The 22186-nt window shown below is 54.6% G+C and overlaps 1 protein-coding gene across 1 annotated transcript in view; it reads right to left on the reverse strand.

The window, feature by feature from the left end:
- The window catches only part of PLXNA2 (plexin A2), a 173134-nt gene that overhangs the window by 53381 nt on the left and 97567 nt on the right, over positions 1-22186 (reverse strand). The window contains exons 5-9 of the mRNA XM_063356322.1: positions 16605-16705; positions 11351-11474; positions 10249-10402; positions 9027-9123; positions 5701-5815 (exon numbers count right to left, since the gene is read on the reverse strand). Of these exons, the coding sequence (XP_063212392.1) occupies positions 5701-5815; positions 9027-9123; positions 10249-10402; positions 11351-11474; positions 16605-16705 (591 nt within the window). The remainder of the gene's footprint in view (positions 1-5700; positions 5816-9026; positions 9124-10248; positions 10403-11350; positions 11475-16604; positions 16706-22186) is intronic.

Consider the following 22186-nt stretch of genomic DNA (forward strand, 5'->3'; position numbering starts at 1 on the left):
TATAAATACTTCACGGGGGGGTGTCAGGAGGATGGGGCCAGGCTCTTCTCAGTGGTGCCTGGGGACAGGACAAGGGGCGACGGGCACAGACTTGACCATGGGAAGTTCCATCTCAACATGAGGAGGAACTTCTTTGCTGTGAGGGTGGCAGAGCCCTGGCACAGGCTGCCCAGAGAGGTGGGGGAGTCTCCGTCTCTGGAGACATCCCAACCCTGCCTGGACGCGTTCCTGTGCCATCTGCTCTGGGTGACCCTGCTCTGGCAGGGGGACAGACGGGATGATCTCCAGAGGGCCCTTCCAGCCCCCACCAGCCTGTGATTCTGTGATTCACCTCCTCTTCTACCTGCTACCAGATCTAGCAGCCAGCACTAACAGAAATTGTTTCGTTAGAGGTATATTGTCAGCTTTAGCAACGCCTCTGTCAACACTTATTCACTTTATAGGAATTTCGTGATGAACTGGGAAGCGGCTGGCAGCACCAGTCCCGCTGCTGGGATGGGAGCCATGTGGCTGTGGGAAAGGTCCCCTCGTGATGGTAAATAACGAGACCATCCCCAGTTTGCGAGGCTCAGGTCTGGGTGCTCGATTCTGCACTTTCCCATGCTAGCGCCAGGAAGAGCCGAGCATCCAGAAAATACAGAATAAAAGGGAGACTGCAGCCAGCGGAATACACAATTTGTTCCATAATCAGTTTACTTTGTTTTTTAATTCATGAGAAGTAAATCCTGCAGTGAGTTAGAAAGGCCATTATTGCCTCCTCTCGCTAAACAAACACACGCTGAATCCTCTCATTATCCTTCTTGACTTCTGCACACCAGAATAAACACAAATCAGAAGATCTGCTGGAGGAAGACAAGGCTCCGATGCATGAGTGACACAGGCTCTGGGGGAATATTCCGCCTATGAAGTATCATCACACACAATTTACAAAGACATTTTGTGCTTCTCCGACACTTTTTAGCCTCAAAGACTCCAAGGTCTATAAATACCTTAAAGACCCGCAATACGCATCTGCCTCTGGAGTAGAACAGAGCACCCATGGTTATTATTTGTGTTTAACAGAGCAGTTTTAGTAGGTCAAATCTTCTGCTCTTATTTGCAGAAATTGCCTAGAAATGGCAGGCATTTCTTTTGACTATGGGATTTAGCCCAAATGGAAGGAAATATAACGTTTTCATACTTTTCATCTTAAAAAAAAAAACCCCTCCACAAATGTTAACTTGCTACACATATTTTAAAGTTATAAATATAAACGAATCTGGCACATGAATGTAAACCCCTGGCTCACAGTTGTGTTCCCAATGATATAAATTACGGTTCCCATCACTCATGGAAACACATTATTCTTCATTTATGCTACTGGAAAGGAGAGCAGACGTCGCTCCTTAGAAACCAAACATGAAAAGAAAGGCAACTGAAGCGAGACTGTTCTCGCTGGTAAATTCCTACCCAGTGCCCTTTTGTCCCGAGCTCCGTGCTGGATGCGCGTGCCGTAACCTGGGTCTTCGACATTAATTTATGAAGTACTGTGATATTTACAGCCGTGCAAAAAACCACGGCAGGCTGGAGAGCCTTTTTCTCGCCTACAAACAACCCTTTGTGTACCAGAGGTGAGGATGGGAGCAATTCCCTGGAACACGGGCAGGTTCCAGGTGGGAACGTCTCCCTCTGGCTCCCTGCAGCCCTGTGGAGCATCCTCCCACCTCCGGACACTGCAGGTTATACACATCATAAATCTATTGATGAAAAAAAGTGCTGCCAATAAGCTCAAACCAATCTTCTCGAACTGAGATGAGTTAATCTTGCTGCAGCTGGGCTTTTTGTTACTATTGGTACTTTTTTCAGCCAAACGCATCTCTCCAGAAGTTAGATGTGACCCAGCAAAGTCATTTGCTGACTCTGGGGGACTTAGACGTGGCTCTGAGTTATCTCCTACACATCATAGTTCCCATTCAGGGATTCAATGGTGGGGAACGTAAGGACAGATACGAGGAAGGTTTGATTTTGTTTTATTTCCTTTGAGGCGCATCAAGCAACACTCAGCATCCAAGGGCACAGCCAGGAGCAAAGGTGTTGCTTTAAAAGCAATGTGAATTTAAAGGAGTCGGACCAGAGCTGGAATCTGGCTCTGCACTAAAACTCCCAGAATCGGCACCGCTCCGTCCCCGATTCAGCATCTCACACATGGAAATGACATTATCTACACACAGTGGACATCAAAGAGGGACGGGATCCCACAGTCTGGGAAACTAATAGGATTTATTTGGTTCTAGCTCTCCATTGGGATGGGGTGTAACAATATAGTTATGCATCTAATTTCCTCTTCATCTGCATGTTTTTTACATTTAGGGAGAGACATCTTATAGCCTCACACACACACAAACCCAACCACCTCAGACGCATTAAAATGGTATCACAGGCCTGATCTGAAGCTTTGTAAAGCGAGACAATCAGTGCCACACACCCACGAGACCTCTTCTTGGAGAAACCCAGCTTTTGTGGGTGCAAGCCAGCCCCAGGCCTTTGCCTTCCCATTGCTCTTTGGATAGCAATGCCTAGGCAGGCACCTTCTGCGGACAAATGAAGCCTCAGGCTAAGAAAAGGGTGAGAAAATAGAGTTGCTTAACTAATTATTAACTCCTAGAGAACTGGCCATCTCGAAACAGAGGCCTCAAAAGAGTTGGGTTTACCCCACGTCAGAAACTTTCCACCAGAGAGAGGATATCAAGGATACCCCTGTCCCGGAAGACATCTCTGCTTTAAAGGCTGTGAAGGTTCCGTATTTATCTGCCCACGACTCCAAACCAAACAGCCTTTGCACATTTTCACTTCCGCAAATACAACAGCGCGATGCAAAACAGAGGTCTGACCCTCAAGGGGCATCTCCTCTCAAGCATCCCAGTTATCACCTACCGATGGCTCCACAGGCCACTAGCCCTGACAAAGCACTAGCCCATCTCCGGGGGGGCGTCCTCCTCATCCCTGCCCCTACCGCCCAGCTCTGCCCTTAGGTGGTGGCGAAGAATTCCTATTGACAGGGCAGGCGGAGAGACGGAAAAAGCTCCTTCTCTTGGCTGTATTTTCATGGAAAGTAGGGCAAAAAGGCAGCATTTAGCTCGGTCAATACAGCCAGAAGGTCGCACGGAGCAAGGGTACAGCTCACGAAGAAGGGCTTTCTCTCCCCCTTCACCTCGCAAAGTGGCTGATGCTCCGAGCTCTTTTCCCTTCTCAAGACAGAGGACTCCTGGCAGCATCAAAGGGAGCTCATTACACATGGAATCCCACTGGGACACAAATTCTGATGGGCCAGGAGTAAAAGGGAATATTCAAGATATTTTCTCTTAAATTAAATATAAAGGCAGGAGAAAATTTCCAGCCCTGTGTGAACACGTGTGCAAATCTTACATGAGAAGAGGCACATGGGACCGAAAGTAGGGCAGCCCGCGCCGGCGCTGCTCCCTCCGTGGCGGCGGCACGGCCACCGTTATCACCGCAGCACCCGCAGCACCGCGCCAGCCCCAGGCACAACCGACCCTCTGCTAGGAAGGGAGCGATCTTGGTAAGCACACCCATTTTGCTCATCCATCAGGCCATGAGACAAGGAGAACGTTGGGATCTGAATTGTTTTAAGAGAGGAAGCTCTTTATGAGGCATTTTTTTGATGTCTTGTGTTAGCCGGAGTGAAATGCCCATAATAAAGGCACTAGCGCTGCACTGTGTACGCAGGTTGCAATTCATTTGCCTTCAATCAGCAAACAAACGAGGTTTTGGTGGTTGGCTTTGCCTGTGTGTTCAGAGCTGACTTCATGGAGAAGTCATGACAAACAGCGGAGCATCTGTACCGTTACCATCAGCCCTTATCAAAAGTAACCACCAGGAAGGTGTTAGATATCTCATAACATCCCTTGGTAAGAAACCACCTCTACAAGATGAAGACGACAGAGGAAGTTCTTTGGAGACGCGACAGTCCTGTGATCCCAGCAGGAACTGGCAGATACCAACTCCTCCACTCCCTCCCTCTGTCTGATCTCAGGCAAGTCCTGTGCTTTCCCAGGAGAAAAACAGAGATAATGGGATTGTCCCACTTTACCAGAGACTCGTCAAACACTTCTGAGATCATGGGGTTGAAGACCTATAAAACGGAGAACCACAATTGCAAAGCCTGGGAAGACAGCGATGCTTTGAGCGTGAAGGAGAAAAACCCCCACGTCACTTGAGAGAAGGAAAAGCAAAGGTTTTTGCTTTCTCTTGTTACGTTGAAAGGAAGTTTTTTGACTTTGAACTGGACTGAGAAAGCTTTTGGTTTGTCCCCAGGGTGGACGCTTCCCCTAGGGCATCCGCTCCCTTTGCCGCACGGGGCAGCGCGCTGAGGCTGCTGCGTGAGCCCCGCTGCTCCTCCCTTGCCGGTGGCAGGGACAGCCACTGTCCACGCTTTTGCTCTTGCAGATTCCCACCCAGGTTCGTACTCATGCAGTTCGTTAACGTTCCTTGCCTTGTATTGATGTGCCTCCTGGCAGCATTTCACCCAGAAAGACCCACGAGTTACGTTTCAAGTTTCCCACTGGCGTAGCCACAGCCTGGCAGCTTCAGTCCCTTCTTTTTAACGGCTCAGTGTTTTACTCCACTGGCCCATCTCTCCTGCTTTTCTCTGCCTCCATTACTCACGGATAAGGGTTTGTACCTTGACGCTGGCTAACCTTACCCTCCTTTCCTTTTCCAGTATTCGTACATGTCCTCACTGCTGCCTTTCCCACTTTATAAGACACTCGGGACCTTCAAAGCACCTTTTAAACCTTCCATTTCCCTCCAGCTTTAGGACCTGCACCCATTTCAGGCGCTACAAAGCTATGTGGAGGGGCAGTGAGGGTGAAGACCAGGACTCCACCAGCGTCGGAGGCTGTGTCTGCTCTGTACTTGGGGAACCCGACGCAGACAGCAGCACGGGAATCGGACAAGACAACGGGTGCAGAAACCCCAGACCAAGGGGTTAGTGGTAACCTTTCATCAGGAATTTGCTGACAAACTCCTTTCCTCCATGGATCCCTTGGCCTCGGGACACACAGAAGATCTGGCAGAGCCGTTAACGGGCTATGCCTCCTTCCAACTGTTAAAAGCATTTTTGGACTTAAGCCCCCCACCTTTTATTAACTGCTAAGAGAGATGGCTCCTGGTCCACGGGGCTGGAACCTGAATCGATTTTCTTTTCCAAAGTCTGGGGCTGTTCACGTCTGTAATTCCCTTCTTTATCAGTTTACAGTCGGGCTCCTGCCATAAATTCCCGCCCTGCCAACACAACCCACCGAAGGAGTCCCACCAGGAGCTCTGCGCCTGACTTGCTGTTTGCCGTGGGGCGAATCCCTGCAGGCCTCGTAGGCAAAGCGGAGCTGCTGGAACGCGCTGGTCTGCAGGAGGCTCTGAGACCCCTGAAGGAAGCACCACAGCAATTACGGGTATCGCCGCACCCGGGCGCACCCACGCAGCCAGGGTGGGATCAGCTTTGGCATTCAGGTCGGGACATGGTTTTTGCTAAACTGACACTTTCTTGCTACACTCCTTTAAAGCTGTATCTGTACTTTTCGATGCCAGCAGAGAGGGGAGCCCCGACCCACAGAAAGCTGAAAAACCTCACAATTACGCTAATTGTGTCATAGACAAGCAAAGAGGAGCGAGCTCAGGAGTACTGAAACCCCGGTCCGGTACCTCAGAGACGTTGATCCGTCCCTCCTGGAAGGAGCATGTGGTGGGGTCGTGGGTGCAGAGGTTCCGGTACTTGCACCAGTGGCAGCGGAAAGCACTGTTCACACAGGACAGGCACCTGCGGGGAGAACGGAGGAGTCAGGGAGGCGGTTATCACCTTGCGGGGGTCTGTATGGTAACGGACAGGCCGAGCCAGGACTCCAGGCTCAGGGTCCTTCCTGGGAAAGTTATTTCTTTGGAGGGGTGTTTTGATACAACAAAAGAAAGAAACAGGATTGGGAAAGCACACACTCGAAAGACAGGCTTGAGACAACCTCACAATTCATTCAGTAATAAAACACAAGTTGGGATTCATTGCACAGCATTGCGCTGGCGTAAAATAAAGCACAATATTGCACAGACACCAAACTTGATTTTTAGTTTCTAGAAAGTGGAAAGCAAGGCAGACCTGGCAAAAATTGGACCAGTTGTTTTCCTAGTCAGGAATGCTTCAAGTCAACAGTAACACTTCTGCTTGGCCTTGGAGTGCAAAGAGTCCAGCAAGCACTTTTGATTCATGTTGGAAGACATTAACTGTTTATGAAATGTTTCTGAAAGAACGCAGACCCTTCTCAGACAGGGGGTGGCCCAGCTGCCAGCGAACTGCCTGGGTGGGTTTTATTCCACACTAACTGGCTGCCAGTTAGATGCACGGTCCACGACAGCTGCTGGTATTTGCAGTAACCACCTCCTCCATCTCGGAGGCCAGCCCTCCCTGCCGCGTGGCAGCGTTCTGGTGACCGTCTGCTGGCCTACGTAGAAGCTGAATCCCATGGAATTCCATGGATCCCATGGGATTCAGCTCCATGTGGCAACCTGTGGCTCCAGAGACTGTGGTGCTGCCTGAAGCAGGCAGTGCTGGGGGACAGGGATGCACCGGCGCGAGCCCAGGGTCAGGGCAGATGGATGAGCATCACCAGGGGAGCGGGAGCGTGGCCTTGGGTAGGAAACTCGGGAAAACAAGGACAGCGGGTCTCTGGGCAGGGCGTCTCTCGCCAGCTGGGCAGAGGTGCTGGGGCAATGCCTCTCGTGGGCTGCTGCCACGAGAATGCCTGGTTTAATAACTCAATTGTATTTTCCTTCTGATGCATTCGTAGTGACCTTAATAGCCAAGGAAGCTTACTCTAATCGTGCATATACAAATCTGGGCAATAATATCAAGTGCTGCAAGCTTATTTAATTACTTATTTGTTTGACCCATTTCTGTCTCCATTTCGGTCTGTAGCCCTTCTCCCACCTGCCTTGGCCTCCAGCTTTCCCGTCTGGTGCCAACGGAGCTCTCTGCTTGCCCTCGCACTCGCACCGCTGGGTCCGGGGGAGGAGGACCTCTCTAACCACCCAGGCCAAGGGCTTGGTTCAGCATCGCTCACCGCACCGTGGGTTTCTGGCTGCTGCTTTCAGCCCTGGCTGAGCAGGACAAGGGGCTCCCGGCAGGATGCTGAGCTCTCAGAGGCTTACAGCAGGTCACCACCTCTCAGCCTAGTGCCGTCTCCCAGGGGGTACGTGCTTCACACACCACCACCACCACTTCTTGTGCTGCCCCGCAGCCAGAAAGGGCTCGGCAGCTCCCCTGCCCTCTCCAAACGCTCTCGCTGCTGCAGTGAGGAGTCTGAGGATCAATAGGTCTCTCTCCTCTGCTGGCTGACACCTGTATTCCTTCCTCCTTTTTGCATGCTGTGATTCATTCCTGCCAGGCTCCTGCCCTTGTTGAACTCACTGATAACGAGTTCGGGATGATGTAAGTGCTGCAGAATTTACCACCGCGTTAGTACTTTATCTCCAAACAGGAGCTGGTAGAAAGGCACGCTCAGATGAAGCCAAATGACAGGCCAGAAAAGATGCATTGCCTCTCCTGATTCAAACCTCTGCTCCTAAGTGAAAATAGGGCTCCCGGTACTGCCATCCCTCATGCAAATTCCCAAACACAAGGATGCAGAGGAACCGCTGGACTGCAAACGCTCGCAGCCAGAGGAGAGGCTGGTGCCGTACAGCCTGACTGAGGGACAGGGACGGAGGGACAGAGCTGTGTGCGAGGGGCAGCGCGGCAGGGGGCAGGGATCACGGGGGTAAGGGACACAGACCACCAGGAGAGGCAGCACAGGGGTCTGAAGGACTCACAGGGCTCCTTTCATCCTGCTACCCCTGCTCTGTGCTATGGCTCAAACCAAAATTTTAAAAAATTGAATGCACGCCTAGAAAAACCGCAGGCCAGCCAAGCCCATCAGCACACGCTTCCAAGTGCAGCAGGGAAGGTCGTGTGGCTTGAGGCTTCAAATCTAATGCAGAAAGATGGGGAGTGACCCTGTGCTGGCACTTCTTGACTCCCACCGGGCAGCTCCAGCAGCAAATCACGCTCCCGGAGCAGAGCTGGCTGCCGGAGATGCCACCCAAGATGCCGCCCAGCCCTGCGGGTCAGGCCTGCCTTTTCCTATCCAACTTCTGGCAGGTCCTGCCCACGCTTCATTTGGGTGCTTTGGGGCTTGCTGTGTTTCCAGAGAGAAATCTATAAACGCTTCAGGTCTGTAAATGTGTTTTTAAGGCCAGCCAGCTGCGTGCCGCCTTCCAGCAGCAGATGTGCCCATGGGGCATAGGTTTCCATGATGCTCAGCAGCACTGAGCCCCCCATGGAGCCCCTCCACCGAGCATCCCATGGTGCCTGCCACATGCCTGGGCAGCTGTATCGGGCTCTCAGGGGGGCTCTGCCCCAAGCCCGGGGGCAGGCAGGCGGCAGGGAGCTCCTGCTCACCCCATCTAAAATAAACCACTGCGCTCAGACCCCAGGGCTGGAGACTTCCAGGTCAGCCCCTGCCGCTCTCTCCTTGGGTGGCCATGCCCTCTTCTCTCATCCCATGGAGCATCCTCACAGCAGCCAGCACCCTGCACTCCTGGCTGGTGCAGCGTGGAAGGGCTCTGCCTCCTCCGGCTGCCCACAGCCCACCGCCCCGCTGCCCCCCGCCCTGGACCCTCTGCTGCCTTGCCCAGCTGCCTGTGAAGCTGGATCCGAGTTCACAGTTGCGGGATCGCGCAGCTTGGGGGCACCAGCAGGTTAAGGTTTTTTCAGGCTCACTCCGCCTGCGTCTCACCAGGCAGAGAAAGCACCACAGGCACCCAGAGGAGTTCAGAGAAGGCAGGGACCGGCGGGCTCCTCTTCTACCGCAGGTGTCTGCTGGCTGAACCAAGCAGCGCGATAACCCCCCCAGGCTGGTCCTGGAGCCCAGCACCCATTTCCCAGCCCTTTCTCTTTTCATGCAGTGTTTGGCTCCTCTCGGAGATGGGGAGGGAGCACTCACAGTTGGTGGGCACTGCAGTTGTAGAACTTGAACTCCGTGCTGACAAACGTCCTCCCCGTCTCCCGCGACTTCAGCTGCAGCACCACGCCGAACCAGTCTGGGGACGCAAACCAGAGCCCGTCAGTCCCCGCAGCAGTAATGAAGGCAGCAACAGCAGACGCGGGGGCACCCGCTCCCCGCCTGCCAGCATGCTGAGCCATCTGCTGAAGGTGGAAGTCAGGTTGCTTTCATCTCCTTGCCATCAGGACCCTCACCCGTGGGCGAGTCTGCAGCAGTTCCCCAAGCTGGGGGCTGAGCATCCCCCCGGCCAGACCCTGCCTTCAAGCACCCCAGGGTGCTCCAGCGATGCCTCCAAACCAAATCAGGCTCGATGGCAAAAGGCATTGGGGTCTAAAGGCTGCCTTGGGTCACAGCTGAAATGAGTGTGGGTTCTCATCCTGTTCCCTACAAGGATTCTGTCTCCAGTATAAACACACTAATTCAGTCTACTCTGAATCAGAGACAATGCTGGAAACGAGGGCATTAGTGAAGCTCTTCAGGAGCCTCAGCACTGGGTTAATTAAGAACAGATTGCTCTTCCAGAGCTGCTGTGGGTAAGCCTACACTGGTCTGCTACCACGGTGGCTCTCGGCCCCCAGTGTTCACGGAGTCTCAGGCTCCATATAATGCCTTAGAAATACAAAGATAGCGGCAGGGAAGCACAGTTGACACCTGGAAGGATGCCAAGGAGAAAATGAGTTTTAAGCAAGTAGCATTTTGGTTATGGGAAGAGAAAATATGACAGCAGTGACATTAATGAAGAAACAACCCAAAGATCAGGACTGAAAAATAGAAACTGCATCCACCTACTCGTGGGTGCTGAGCCAGGCCAAGGGGAGGGCTCCTGCTTTCCAGATCCACCCAGCATGGGAAGGCTGGGAGCCCCTGTCCCACTCATGAGCCACCCCGGGGGGGACAGGCGGCTCCTGTCCTGTCTTGGGGACCTGTCTGGCAGCGCAGGGAGGGCGTAGGGACAGGGCAAGCATATGGTGCTGCCTGCTCCCAGCCTGTGTGGGATGCATTCCTTAAGGACAAAGCACATCTAGCTCCCTGGACTCAACGGTCTTTGACAGGAGCATGGATTTCTCCAGCAGCAGCCCCAAAGGGTCTGCTCCACCCAGCAGATGCTTCCACTTTGTGGTGGCACAGATGTCGCATGACTGCCCAGAAGCCAGTTACTTACCCTGATCCACAGGTATGGCAGGAACATCTTTCGCTGCTGGCGAAACACACACAACCCGGCTGCCCGAAACCTTCCCTTCCACCTCGGTCAGGTTCCCGAAGAGGCAGGTGACGCCGCCCGCCAGGTCTGGAGCATCGCTCACCAGCAGGCTGAGCTGCAGCCGGGGAGGGGGGGGGAAACCAAACACAGCCAGCAATCTGTTAGCGGGCAGAGCTGCCCGACTTTCCTCCACGTTTTCAGTACCTGCTGTTTTGCCATTCAATACTGACCCCCTTAAATTACCCGTCCGCCCACAGGAGGCAGCCAGCTGCCCTTTCATGGGAAGCGGAGGAGGAAAATGAAAGCCAAGGATGCAGGTTCTTTACCGACACAAAACCGCCTTGCTGAGCCTTTGGGTACTGCAGTTCAAGAGAGGTGGCAATGGCAGCTTTTTGTCCCCTTGGCTGCTCGACGGAAGCATCGCCACCCTCAATGCCACCTGTGGCAGCAGCCGCAGCACGTTGCCTCTCGGGAGGGAGAGCAGCAGCGAGTGCCCCCAAGCCCCCGCACGCACCGCAGCCCCCACGGCCCGCATGGCCAGCAGAAACGAGACTGACCCCAGCACGAATGGGGACCATCCCCACGGCAAAGTGGTGCCTGAAGGGGCGCATGCCCCCTGCCAAGAGCCCCACACCATTCCGACACGGAGTGTGGGAGGGCGGGGGGCTCGGGAAGGGGCTGCAGCAAGGCCAGCTGCCGCGGGGTGCTGGGGGGCTCGGAGAGCAGCAGCTGGGATGCTTCAGAGAGCCAGGCCTGAGCACAGCTCACAGATGAGCTTTTTGGGAAACAAAGCCTTCCCTTTCAACAGCTAATGAAACCGGACCAAGAGAAATGCGAGCTGAGGCCCAAGGGGAAGGGGAATTTGTTTCTGCCATTCCCACCCCCTTCTTCCCCGGCTCGGATGACCCCTTTCCTCACCAGTGCCTGACTTCATGGGAAAACATTTGTGCCGATGGGCAGGGAGAAAAGGTGGAGAATGGAGTGTTCGCTGTGAATCTGAAATATGCTGGAAATGCCTCCCAGTGACAGGGCCGCCCCCCTCCCTGCTGGCAGCAGCACCTACCGGGAGGCTGTGCTGGGAGACGGAGATGCTGCTGGGCTGCACGGTGATGCTCATGCACTGGCTGATGCTGCCGGCAAATCGGTAGGGCTCGTCGGCTCGCTCGCAGCTGTCCCTCGGGGAGCACCTGCCACACAGGAGCACACATCAGAGCCCCAGAGCGCCCGGGGAAGATGTCAAACAGCACCGGGGGCGAGCTAAGCAGGAGGGCAAAGCCTCGGCCGAGGGAAAGGGGAGTCATCAGCAGGGCGATGCTCTGCGCCGGCACCAGGCGTCGGGCACAGACGCCAGGTTAGGACCAAAGGGCACTGAAAAATATTCTGCGATCAGAGGAAAGACAAATCACAGTATCTCAGGAGAGATTCCCGGTCCCTCCTGCACCGGGACACAATCCAGAGCTGCTAAGTGCCCCGTGCCAGGACGGGCGCTGCGGGTGCGGGGTGACCAGGCACTCTGCTGCTGCTCGGCCGGGGCCCCTACATGCCATAAATCCATAATCTGCACAGAAACTAAACCGTAAAGCAGTAACAGGCAGTAACAAGACGATGCTTCCGTTCTAATTAAAACAAAAACACATAGTTCATTAATCGTCTCCTCCTGGAGCTGAGGAGCGTGGCAGGGCCAGGGACGGGACTTTCTGGCAGCTGCCAGCTGATGCTTTGGCCGGTTTCACGCCTTGGGCTCCCAGCTCTCTCCCATGCCCGCCGTCAGGAATGCAAGCTGCCGAGCATGCCGAAGTGACTAGGACTGCTCCTCACATCCCGCGAGCTCCAGGGTGGCACCTTACCCCGGTTTTTCTATTGCAGGTGTCCTCCAGTGGCGCAAAGTGAAGTTGCTTCCAGCAGGTAGAGGAGCACCCGCTGGGAAACCAAGGAAGAATTATCAGCGTTTCAAAGCGGATCCCCGAGACTGCGGCACAGCACTGGCATCCCTCAGCGATCTTCTATTTTATGTCATTTGGTGGAAATCTTTTTCTTCCAGGCCCCTTCCCCGGGCACAGATGACACATTGGCCTTTTGGTGCTAATGGTCTTCACAAGGTATCAGCAAACTTTATCGCTTTTCACTCACTGCTGATCTTGGACCCTATTTCAAACGGTGGCGCAAAGGTCAGAGGATCGAGATGCTGTCACCAGCTCCACGTGCCACCAGCAAGTTCCCTTCTGACAGTTACTGGTGTGTATATGTTACTCAAATTAACAAGGTGCTGCTGTCAAACGGCTTGTTCTCCTGGTTCCCCTGGGGAGCGGCTCGGGCGCTCTCAGGCACACACACGCATCAGCAGGAACAGAACACCCCCTGCCCACGCAGAGGCTGAGCTTTGCCACCGCGCCGAGCTCTGACCCCTGACAGGCACCCGGCAAAACCAGACAGGGTGGACTCCATCCCCCCTGCGAGGCCGTTTGCTCTTGATGGAGGAAAGCGGAGTTTACACATTCCCTTTCCAAACCACCCGTGGGATGCCCAGCAAACAGTCTTGCTGTCCTCCTCCTCACCCTCTGAGTTTCTTTCCTTTTTTTTTTTTTGGAGTATAATGGAGCTAAATATGAATGCTGCCAAAGGAAGAATTATTGAGGTTTAAGTGAATCTGTAAGATAGCTTTAAAGTGAGCTCTTGACTGGAGCCTTTATCTCATTGACTCGCTGGAATGGCTCTTTTTTATCATACTATTTATGGCAACAGCCCTAACAGAGATAAATAGGTCTGTAGACAATAACACACTTGCAGAGAGCAGCATATGGAAGTCTCGCAGGTTTCAAATCCCACTGGGCTGAAGAGACTCTTTAACAATCTCCTTGAGGCCGCCGCGTGCTCCCAAGGAGCGCTGGCTGTAGAAGAGGAGGAGCAGAAGATCCTTCTCTCACATGGAGAGGATGAACTCTCATGGGTGTTCATCCCCATCCCCGGTGGGGGGGACACAGCGGAGGCGCTGGGCAGGGACGGGATGCTCGGCCATCGCGATGCTGCCCCGGAGTCCCCCAGTGAGCAGAGGAGCCCTCCAGGATGAGCACCTTGCCTTTCCTCCTGGTTTTTAGCATCTTCTCAAATCTCCCATGTCCAGGATTCCTCAGAGCCCGGCGCAAGGTGCTGCCCACGGCCACCACCTCATCAAGCACCTCGTTTAGGGCAGAAGTTCTGGGTCTGCTCCAGTGGCCGTGCCCAGCCCGTGGGCTGCGTCCTGGGTCCAAGTCCATCGCGAGAGCCACCCCGGCCAGCCTGTGCTGCCGGGAGGACCGAGTCCTGCCTCCGGAGCTCACTGATGGAATCCTCACAGGGAGCTCGTTCACCAGCGTCGCCGCTATCACTGCCCTTCACTCCAGGTAAGCACACGTGTATGCAAGCACCCCACCGTGCAGCACAGCCTCAAGCCTGACCGGGCCTCTACGAGACAGAAATTCATAACCAGCCCACAAGGAAAGCTTTATGTAATATTGGATAATGACAGCTTATCCCAGGACAACTCAGATCCTTTCACTTTTGCTCTATTTTTCCTCTCTGCCAGCACGGAAGGCAGGACGCGCTGCCTGATGCCACCTGGATTGGAGCGGTGGTCTGTCCATCTATCTCACAACTGTACCTGTTCAGACATCCAACACATCATTTAAAATTCTGATTTTGTCTTGGCTCCCTGATAGCTCAGTACCTGCATGCCCGCGCTCCCAGCTCCGGCAATTGCAAACGTGGCTGCCGAGTGCCCAGAGAGGAGCTGCCTGAGCGCTGCCCTGTCCCGCTCCTCGCAGGACACAGCTCTGCCCAGGCATTCCCGACCTGCCTGAGGGTCTCGCTACCCCCGAACCCGAGGAGCAAAACCCCCAGCAAGCAGCAGGAATAAACAACTGCATTTCAATCCCCGAGTGTGGCTCGGTGCCGGTGTTTACCACAGCCAGGCTCGCGCCGGCAGCCAGCCGCTCCCTTGCTCTTTCAAGGACAAAAACTTCTCCTTTTCCGCCCCTCACTCTTTTCACCAGCCCTCAGAAGCCCCAGCGTGAGCATCGCACCCTGACCCGCAGCCCTTCCGCTCAGCAAAGCAGCAGCTGGTCCATCTGGCAGGAGGGACACGTAAGAATTAGAGGAGAGAGATGACAAATTAAATACAAACACTCCGGCACTTGAGGCCTCCAAACAAATATGACAGAGGCTTCAGGAACAGCAAGATAAACTCAATTATTTACAGCTTAAGACAAAAGCTAAAAAAAATGATCATTGCTCCAAGCAGGCCATGAAAGTGCAGATGCTCGAAGGGAGGGTTGAGAAATACCATCAGGGAAGAAACCCTTCTTGGGAATAGGTTAATGCCGAAATGTCATGGCCAAAAGGGCGGAGGAAATGACACTTTTCTCTCCTCTTGACATTGAGAGTTTTCTCTCGGCAAAATGAAGATAACAACCTTTACCTGTTTCCCAGGTGGTTTATGAAGATTCAGTTCATTAGCATTAGGACAGGACTCGGTGATCCTTGCAGAGGCGCTGCTGCAGAGGTCTGCGGAGCAGCTCCAAACGCCCTCACCCCCCGTCCCCTCCCGCTGCACGGCGCAGCAGCACCAGCCACTAAAAGGCCACTGTCCCCAGGTCAGCGGATGCTCTCGTACCCTGCAGCTGGTTCTGGGGAGCACCCACAGACCCGCAGCTCAGGCCAGATGCTGGGTAGAGCATGTCCCCTTTCCTCGCTTCCTTGTCGCCTCCCTTATCAGAGAATCACAGAATGGTTTGGGTTGGAAGGGACCTGAAAGCCCAGCCAGTGCCACCCCCTGCCCCGGACAGGGACACCTCCCACCAGCCCAGGTTGCTCCAAGCCCCGTCCAACCTGGCCTTGAACCCCTCCAGGGATGGGGCAGCCACAGCTTCTCTGGGCAACCTGAGCCAGGGGCTCACCACCCTCACAGCAAACAATTTCTTCCTATCAAAAGGCTGAGATGGCTTTTGTCCCAACTGCTGGAAAGGCAGAGGGGACGGCTGCCCCGAGGGAAGAGGCAAAGGGATGGCAATCACTTCCTTCTGACAAAGCCGCCCTGACAGTAAAGACTTTCAGACGCAACAGCACATATGGTGGCTTAGCTGCAGGGCTGGACAGGCTTGTTGAAAAGAAAAAAGCTAAAAAATAAAGAAGATGCCCAGGGCGCCTGTGCCCCACGTGTCTGTGCTGCTGGCGGGGGCCGCTTTGCCCCTGCCCCCATCCCCTGCCTGCGGGGTCCCGCCGGATGCCCAGGGATGCTCCCGGCCAGCGGCTGCAATGCTTCTCCTGCATCTCCCCAAGCCTGGCAGGGACTCCGCAAACCGAGCAAGCTGCGGGGGGCGAGTTTGCACCCCAAAGCCCACAGGTGGCGAATCCAGGCCGGATCTGCGGAGGAGCTGCCGCCCCCCGCTCCCCCTCCGGCACCTGCTCCTCAGGCACGTGGCCAAGCGCCGCCGCGGGTCCCCGCACTCTGCCTCCGCCCCGACTGCCGCGCATTTAACGGGGCTGCTCTGGGGCTGGCATGCGGCCGGAGGGATTGCTATTCCGCTGCTCGAGGCTTTCCCCTCCTCCTCCGATCCGCCTTTGCCCGGTGGTCCCCCTTCCGCCTTAGGAAGTGATCGTTATTATGGCAGGGGAGAGAAAGGAAGGACACAGACACCTCCTGAATGCAGAGAGTGTTTCCTGGAGCTCCCCTGAAAAAAAACCAACCCACCCCAACCCTTATCCCTTTGTGGCTGCTGAAGTGCGTGAGGGGCTGCCAGCTCCCGGCCCCGCTGCCCGCTCTGCCCACGGGGGACGGCGGGAGCACGCAGCCGCTCACCTTGCCACGCAGAACTTAAATATCTCATCCCAATACACCTAAAAGGGCTTGGTGCTCTGCCCCGCTCCATTCCAGCGCTGTAACCTCTCTGAAAGCAAAGTCCCACTCATACAATCAAGTCTGCTGTTGCCTTTAAACATTCCCCGTTAATTGGGAGGGACTCGCGGCTTGGGCAAGCAGGAGTGTGCAAAACAGGAGGCCTTTGCTCCCACCGCTTTAAATTCTGCTTTCGCATCGTCTCCATGCCACCTTCTCCTAAATACTAAACCCTACAGCAGGAATTTGTTCTTCTTTACATCTTCACAGGAGCTCAGGAATTCTCAATGGCATCCGCGCTGCAATGCAGTGAATGTCCAGGGAAGGGAAGAATGGATTTAAGGAACTTCAACCTAATTCATTTTTGCAAAGATTGCGTGGTGGCTTCGAAAGCTGGGTTTATGATCACCACCAGCAGCTCAAACGAAACAGCCAAGGCTGGACTTACATGTGGTGGAGGGTGCACCAGCCGCAGTGGGGGTCTCCCGAGCTCAGGCACTCCCCGCAGGTCGTGTACTGCTCGCAGGACTCCACGGGCACCCGGGACACCTGCGGAGGAAGCAAACACAGGGGCTCAGAGCTCCTCACCGCACGGCGGGGAGCCAAGCGAGAGCTGCTCTGGATCCCGCTTCGCTGCTTTGAGGCGAGTAACACAACAGCGATTCACAAATGAATTTGTTTCAGCATCCACGCAGAAGTCAGCCACGAGGAGGAAATATTGGGGACTGAGCCACGAAGTCACTGCATCCCTCGGGCGCAGCCACGCCATGAATGACGGGCGCAGCGGAGCCGCAGCCTGGAACCCGGCTGGCCCCTGGCACCAGGAACCTCCCAGCCCCCCAGGGATGCTCCAGGGTGAAACCTGCGTCCTCTCCTCCCTGATTTACAGCTTGCTATCTTACACTCGCCGCGGGGGAAGCTGCTTCGGGGAGGAAAGCTGGCAGGGAATAAAAATCATTGGGATTTTGCAGGTTGGCAGATTATTTAGCCTCCATGGGTATTCCGCTGCTCGCTCCTCCTGAGCCCTTCCAGCACCAGCGTGGACTTGGCCACCCCATGCGTGTCCCCGCTGCGGGCTGCCTGTCTCTCCCAGGCCAGAGATACTGGAGCAGAAGAGAAGGGGAAGTGCCTGCGGGAACCCCAACCCGGATCGCTGCTGCAGCCCCCCCCTCGCTTGTATCACCCACCCCAAAGGTCGCCCACCCCTGCACGACGCCGAGGTGTAGCACAGTCCTGGCCCGTTTATCAGCACCGAAAACCCCAACGGCTCCAAAATGACACCCAGCTTTAACCACGGGTCGCCGCTTGACTCCAGTGAAGAAACTCCACTTTAACCTTTCCAGCCCGCCCCTCGCCACCTCGGGCAGGCACGGTACGTTTGCATTGCCTGTCCTGACGCCGCAGCGCGGTGCTCCTGCACTGGCCCTCTATTTACATCTCTATTATCAAATACTGTAAATAATTATTGCCGTCCCCAGCACAGCCGGGGGCTGGCCGCTCCCCTCGGGCCCCGGGAGCGATGCCTGCAACTGGCTGGAAATTAAAACAACTGTCGGCGTCGCACTCGCTCTGTCCGTCAAAACAGCGCCCGGCTCCCAGCAGCTGGGGCGCGCGGGGTGAAAGGAGCAGTGTCTCGCCACACAACGGCCACTTTCACGCCAAGTGCTGTTGACACAGTGAGAACCCAGTTCCTCTCTAAACACGACACCAATAGGGCTGCGATTCTTCTTGTTTCCTCGGCCCTACTCAACAGCTTTTCCCAAAACAAAAAACTGTGCGGGGATGGGCATTTTTTTTCCGACGAGATGCAGTCCGCGGGACGGGCACGGGGCTCAGCTTGGGGTGTGCCAAGAGCAAAGTGGCCCCGGAGCTGGAATGCCAGGGCAGGGACCGAGGGGGTGCGAGAGGCAGGGCCAGGTATGCTGGGGATGCATTTAGCCTGTAAAGAGCTTCAGAAATGGAGAAGAGAAACGCAGAGCGATGGAATAATAGAGAGGGGTAAAAAAAGGCTTGGGTTTGGGTTTTGGCTGCAAAAGGCACCCAGGGTCCCCTCCTGGGGTCTCATCTGAGCACGTGGCTGCATGTCCCCCTAAGGACCTCAAAGCACTTTACGGGCACCCGGTGGGGCAGGAGCAAGCCCACCAGCCCCCCAGCAGGCACCGCGTCCCCGGGGCGCCTGACTCCAGGCTTGGACGGGGATCTGCAGCCACGGCACCGCAGCCCCATCACCGGCAATGGGCCGAAATCTCCCAGTGCAGACCAGAGCTGGAGACATCGCACTCTCCTGGATGGGAACCTGGGAGCAAACATGTTTTTCAAACCAAACGAGCAGCCCACAGAGCTGCGGTGGCTCTGAGAAATCCCCTGGGAGCCACCAGCCCCGGGATGCGGCGAGGGAGGTCTCTGGGTTTCCCCTACAATCTGTTGAGCCGCGTCGCTGCGATGGCTCTCACCCACCCCGGAGGTCAGGGCAGCCCCAAATGGGCATTGCTGGTCCCCCACCTCTTACCCACGACGTGAGGCTTGAGAGGATCCGTCCCTGTGATTTATATGCAGCTCAGGGCTTGTTTCATGTTTGCGAGGAGCTGGATGCTCTCGCGGTGCTCTATAAATAATGGAGGATTTGAATTATATGAATAACAGTTCGTTACAGATGATTTTATGTTAGGCATTTGGGTTCTTTTTCTGCTTAGAAGCTGTGGCTTCTGCACATGATAACACTTCAAAAATCACCCAGAAATTCTGAACAATGCCTAGAGCCGCAGGTTTCTAGCCCAAATGGGCCCATTTGATCCTGTCTTTGTTGCTGCCTGCAAATGCAGGGCAGAGAACTTCACCCGCTCTCCTCTTGGCAGCACTCAGGGACCGAAGCAGACGTGGCAGAGGTGTGGAGGTGGGCTGGCACTGCCCGAGCTGGGGTCCCTGCTCCCACTGAGCCCCGAGGGTGCCCCCGGGCCGGCGATTCTGCAGCCCCAACCGCCCAGATACACCCCGCGGCCGCGGGTTTCTGGCCCCTGGCTGGAGGGAGGTCTAAGACTTTGGGGAAGAATAAACCAAATAAACCATCTGCTTTTCTCCAACACTTACGCCTGTAACTGTGAAATTCACCCTTCATAAAAATTAATGCCAGAAAACCCGCATTGCTCCAATACCCAAGTAAATGTTTAAATGAAGAAATTCACAAAGATTATGAACAGGCATAAGGCACTGAAGAAGGCACATAAATATTTGCATGCATGGAAAAGGCTGGGGGGTTTTGCAGTACTTGTCCAGCTCTCACAATAGCAATGCACAACTGGCCGTCCATGATCCAAATATGGAAAATATTCCAACCCTCTAAAGAATATGTTTCATTTTAACGGAAAAACGAGAGAAATAGGATACATGCATATGTCATCCCATACCTATCATGAACACAGAGGACTGAAAGCTCTACTTCCTTCAGAGGCAGTACAGAAGCAAAGCTCAGATGTCCTTACTCTTCTGGCTGCAGGCTGGAAACGCTCCCTTGGCTTTAGGCATTTTAAAACTGTTCTCTGCCAGCCTAGTTATCCTTGTGAGACCAAAGGATTTGTGTGTGTGAACCGCTGCGCCAGGGAGAGATGAGAAGACATGGCACACCAATGCCTGCCGGGGGAAGGAAAACCAACACGGATGGGGGTGGGGGACAGCGTATTCCCAAGTCCGAGAATTTCCCCTCCTGTCCCCTTCAGCCACGGACTGCCACCACGGAACAGAAAAAAGAGAGCGTGGAGGCAAAGAGAGCAGGGAAGGAGTGGGTGCTGTCATCAGGCTCAGGAATCCCAAATCGTGACCACCTCTGGGTCCCGCCCGCCTGGCCCCGCTCCGATGGCCACAGGCACTCACGGCATCCCACCCCGGCATCCCACCCCGGCATCCCCATCCCGGCATCCCCATCCCTGCAGGCACCAGCACCTCGCAGCTATGCACGACCAGACCAACGTGACTCCCATCTGTCACAGCCTGGTCTGTTTGCTCCCTCATCCTCGCCAGCCCCCGGGGCAGCTCCGCGCGCAGCAGAATGGTTTATTTGGAAAGGGCTTTGGTTTTCAGTATTTAGTTTTTAAATGTAAATACTTCTCCTTGTTTACATTAGAGAAGATAGGTCAGAGGAATGCTCCTGGCTCTTGGAGCAAACATTTGAGAAGGTCTATCACCGCTTCAGGAGCGTATTCCCCACCCCAGACTAAGCCCCGAGAAAGCTGTTCCCTGAGCTGATGAACTTATCGGCAGAGCAGGAGCACGAGGTCCTGCGGCCCCGGAGGGCAGAGCTCCCGGCTCAGCCCCGTCCTGGAGCGCCAACAGACCTCGCGGCGAAGCCTCAGCTTTCGAAAGCGGATGCCAATTTTGGATGCCTGGAGAGTTCTGCTCCAGCTACCAGAAACATGGGGCATGCAGGAATTTTCCAAACACAGCCTCAAACCCTGCACCTCCTGGCCTGCGAGATGGACCACGGCTCCCCGTCAGAGCCGCAGACCCCGGCGAGGCCACCCCTCTGCGAAGCAAGCAGCACGGCGCGCCGGGGATAGGAAAAGGTGACGGACGCTCCACATCAGTGTGGCCACAGCGAATGCAAAGCGATAAGGCGATTCAGCAGAGCCGAGGAGCATCCGCATGAAGGACAACAGCCAAGAAACCAACGCTCCTGGGGAATTTCCTTATTCCGAAGGGCAGAGCCCTCCTCTCTCCTGCCCGATTGCTCCCTCTCTTCCTTCTGTCCATGACAAAACTCTGCTCCTGAGTTTTTCAGTTCCCTATTTATGAACCTGCTTCTCAATAATTAAATGATAAAGTCTCATTACTGCTTTCCTTGACTGCCTGACCCATACCATCAGGAAAAAAAAAGAAAGAAAAACAAAAAATCAATACAGACTCTCCAAAACACATGAAGTCAGACTCTGCCAGCCCCTAGAGAAAATAAAATAAGTGCGAGAAACCAGTTCCAAATAAATAAATACATAAAATAAACAAAGAAAGCACAGTTTCCATAGCTTATGCCTGCTGCCAGCCCGGGGCTCTGACCTGGCTGGCCAGAGAGCCCCCGGGGCGACCCCCCGCCATGGCACGCTGCCTGCAGACCCCGCGGGGGGCCGGCTTCAAACAGAAAATCTATTTTTAATGACTTTGGGGAGTGGAGTAGAGATGCCAACTACTTTAATGTAATTAAAGCTATCTATCACTCAGTGAGCAGGAGCCCAAAGTTGATGAACTTTCCAATGAGATTTTATTCTTCCCTTCATTCATGAAAAAGCACCACTTTATGCTGCTGCAGGAGACATGAAGAAGTGTGGGAAGGAGCAAGGAGGACTCATCAGTTCCAGCCGTTAACGTGTCAGGGTGACAGAGCTGGGGAAAATAAAGTCAAACTTTCTTACAGGCTTGTATAAAGTTTGACAGACTCTTCTTCTCGCTGGTTCTCCTCCCTGCGTCTTCATGCAGAACTGTTCAAATCTGGAGTCCTCCTGTGATATCATCTCTGCCAAGGGAAAAACCAGCATGCAGGGCTGCGGAGCACTTGTTGCTCTGGGGAGCAAGAGCTGTGGGTCCAATCTGCCCCACGCTGTATGAAAAGTCCCACCTGGAAATGACTTATTGACTGGAGCAGAGCCAGTGGAGATCTCGGACGCACTAAGACTTCCAGCAGCGAGCACGGAAGAGCCAGCAGCGAGAGGGATGCAGCCAGAGCATTGCCTGGGGCAGCAGCCAGGACACAGGGGAGAAGGCAAAGGGGGAGTGTTCCACCTGAAAAGCGTTGAGCAGCATCCCTGAAGTGCAGCCGGTTCCTCAAAGGCAGGAGAACCTGCTCCAGTTGGTAGTCCCCGTAATGGATGAAGGTACCCAGGAGCGGATGGGGAGGAGTTCTCCCGACAGGCACAGCAGTACTGGGGAACCTGGCTCTCTTCTCCCACACTGCTCAGCAGAGAAAGGATTATCAGAGCTACCGAAGGGCTGTCAGAACCAAATCAACGCCTGTAACTTTTGGCAGAAAAGCAGCGAGTGGGAGAGGAC

Source organism: Chroicocephalus ridibundus, chromosome 20, assembly GCF_963924245.1.
Source record: "Chroicocephalus ridibundus chromosome 20, bChrRid1.1, whole genome shotgun sequence".
Classification (NCBI taxonomy): Eukaryota; Metazoa; Chordata; class Aves; order Charadriiformes; family Laridae; genus Chroicocephalus; species Chroicocephalus ridibundus.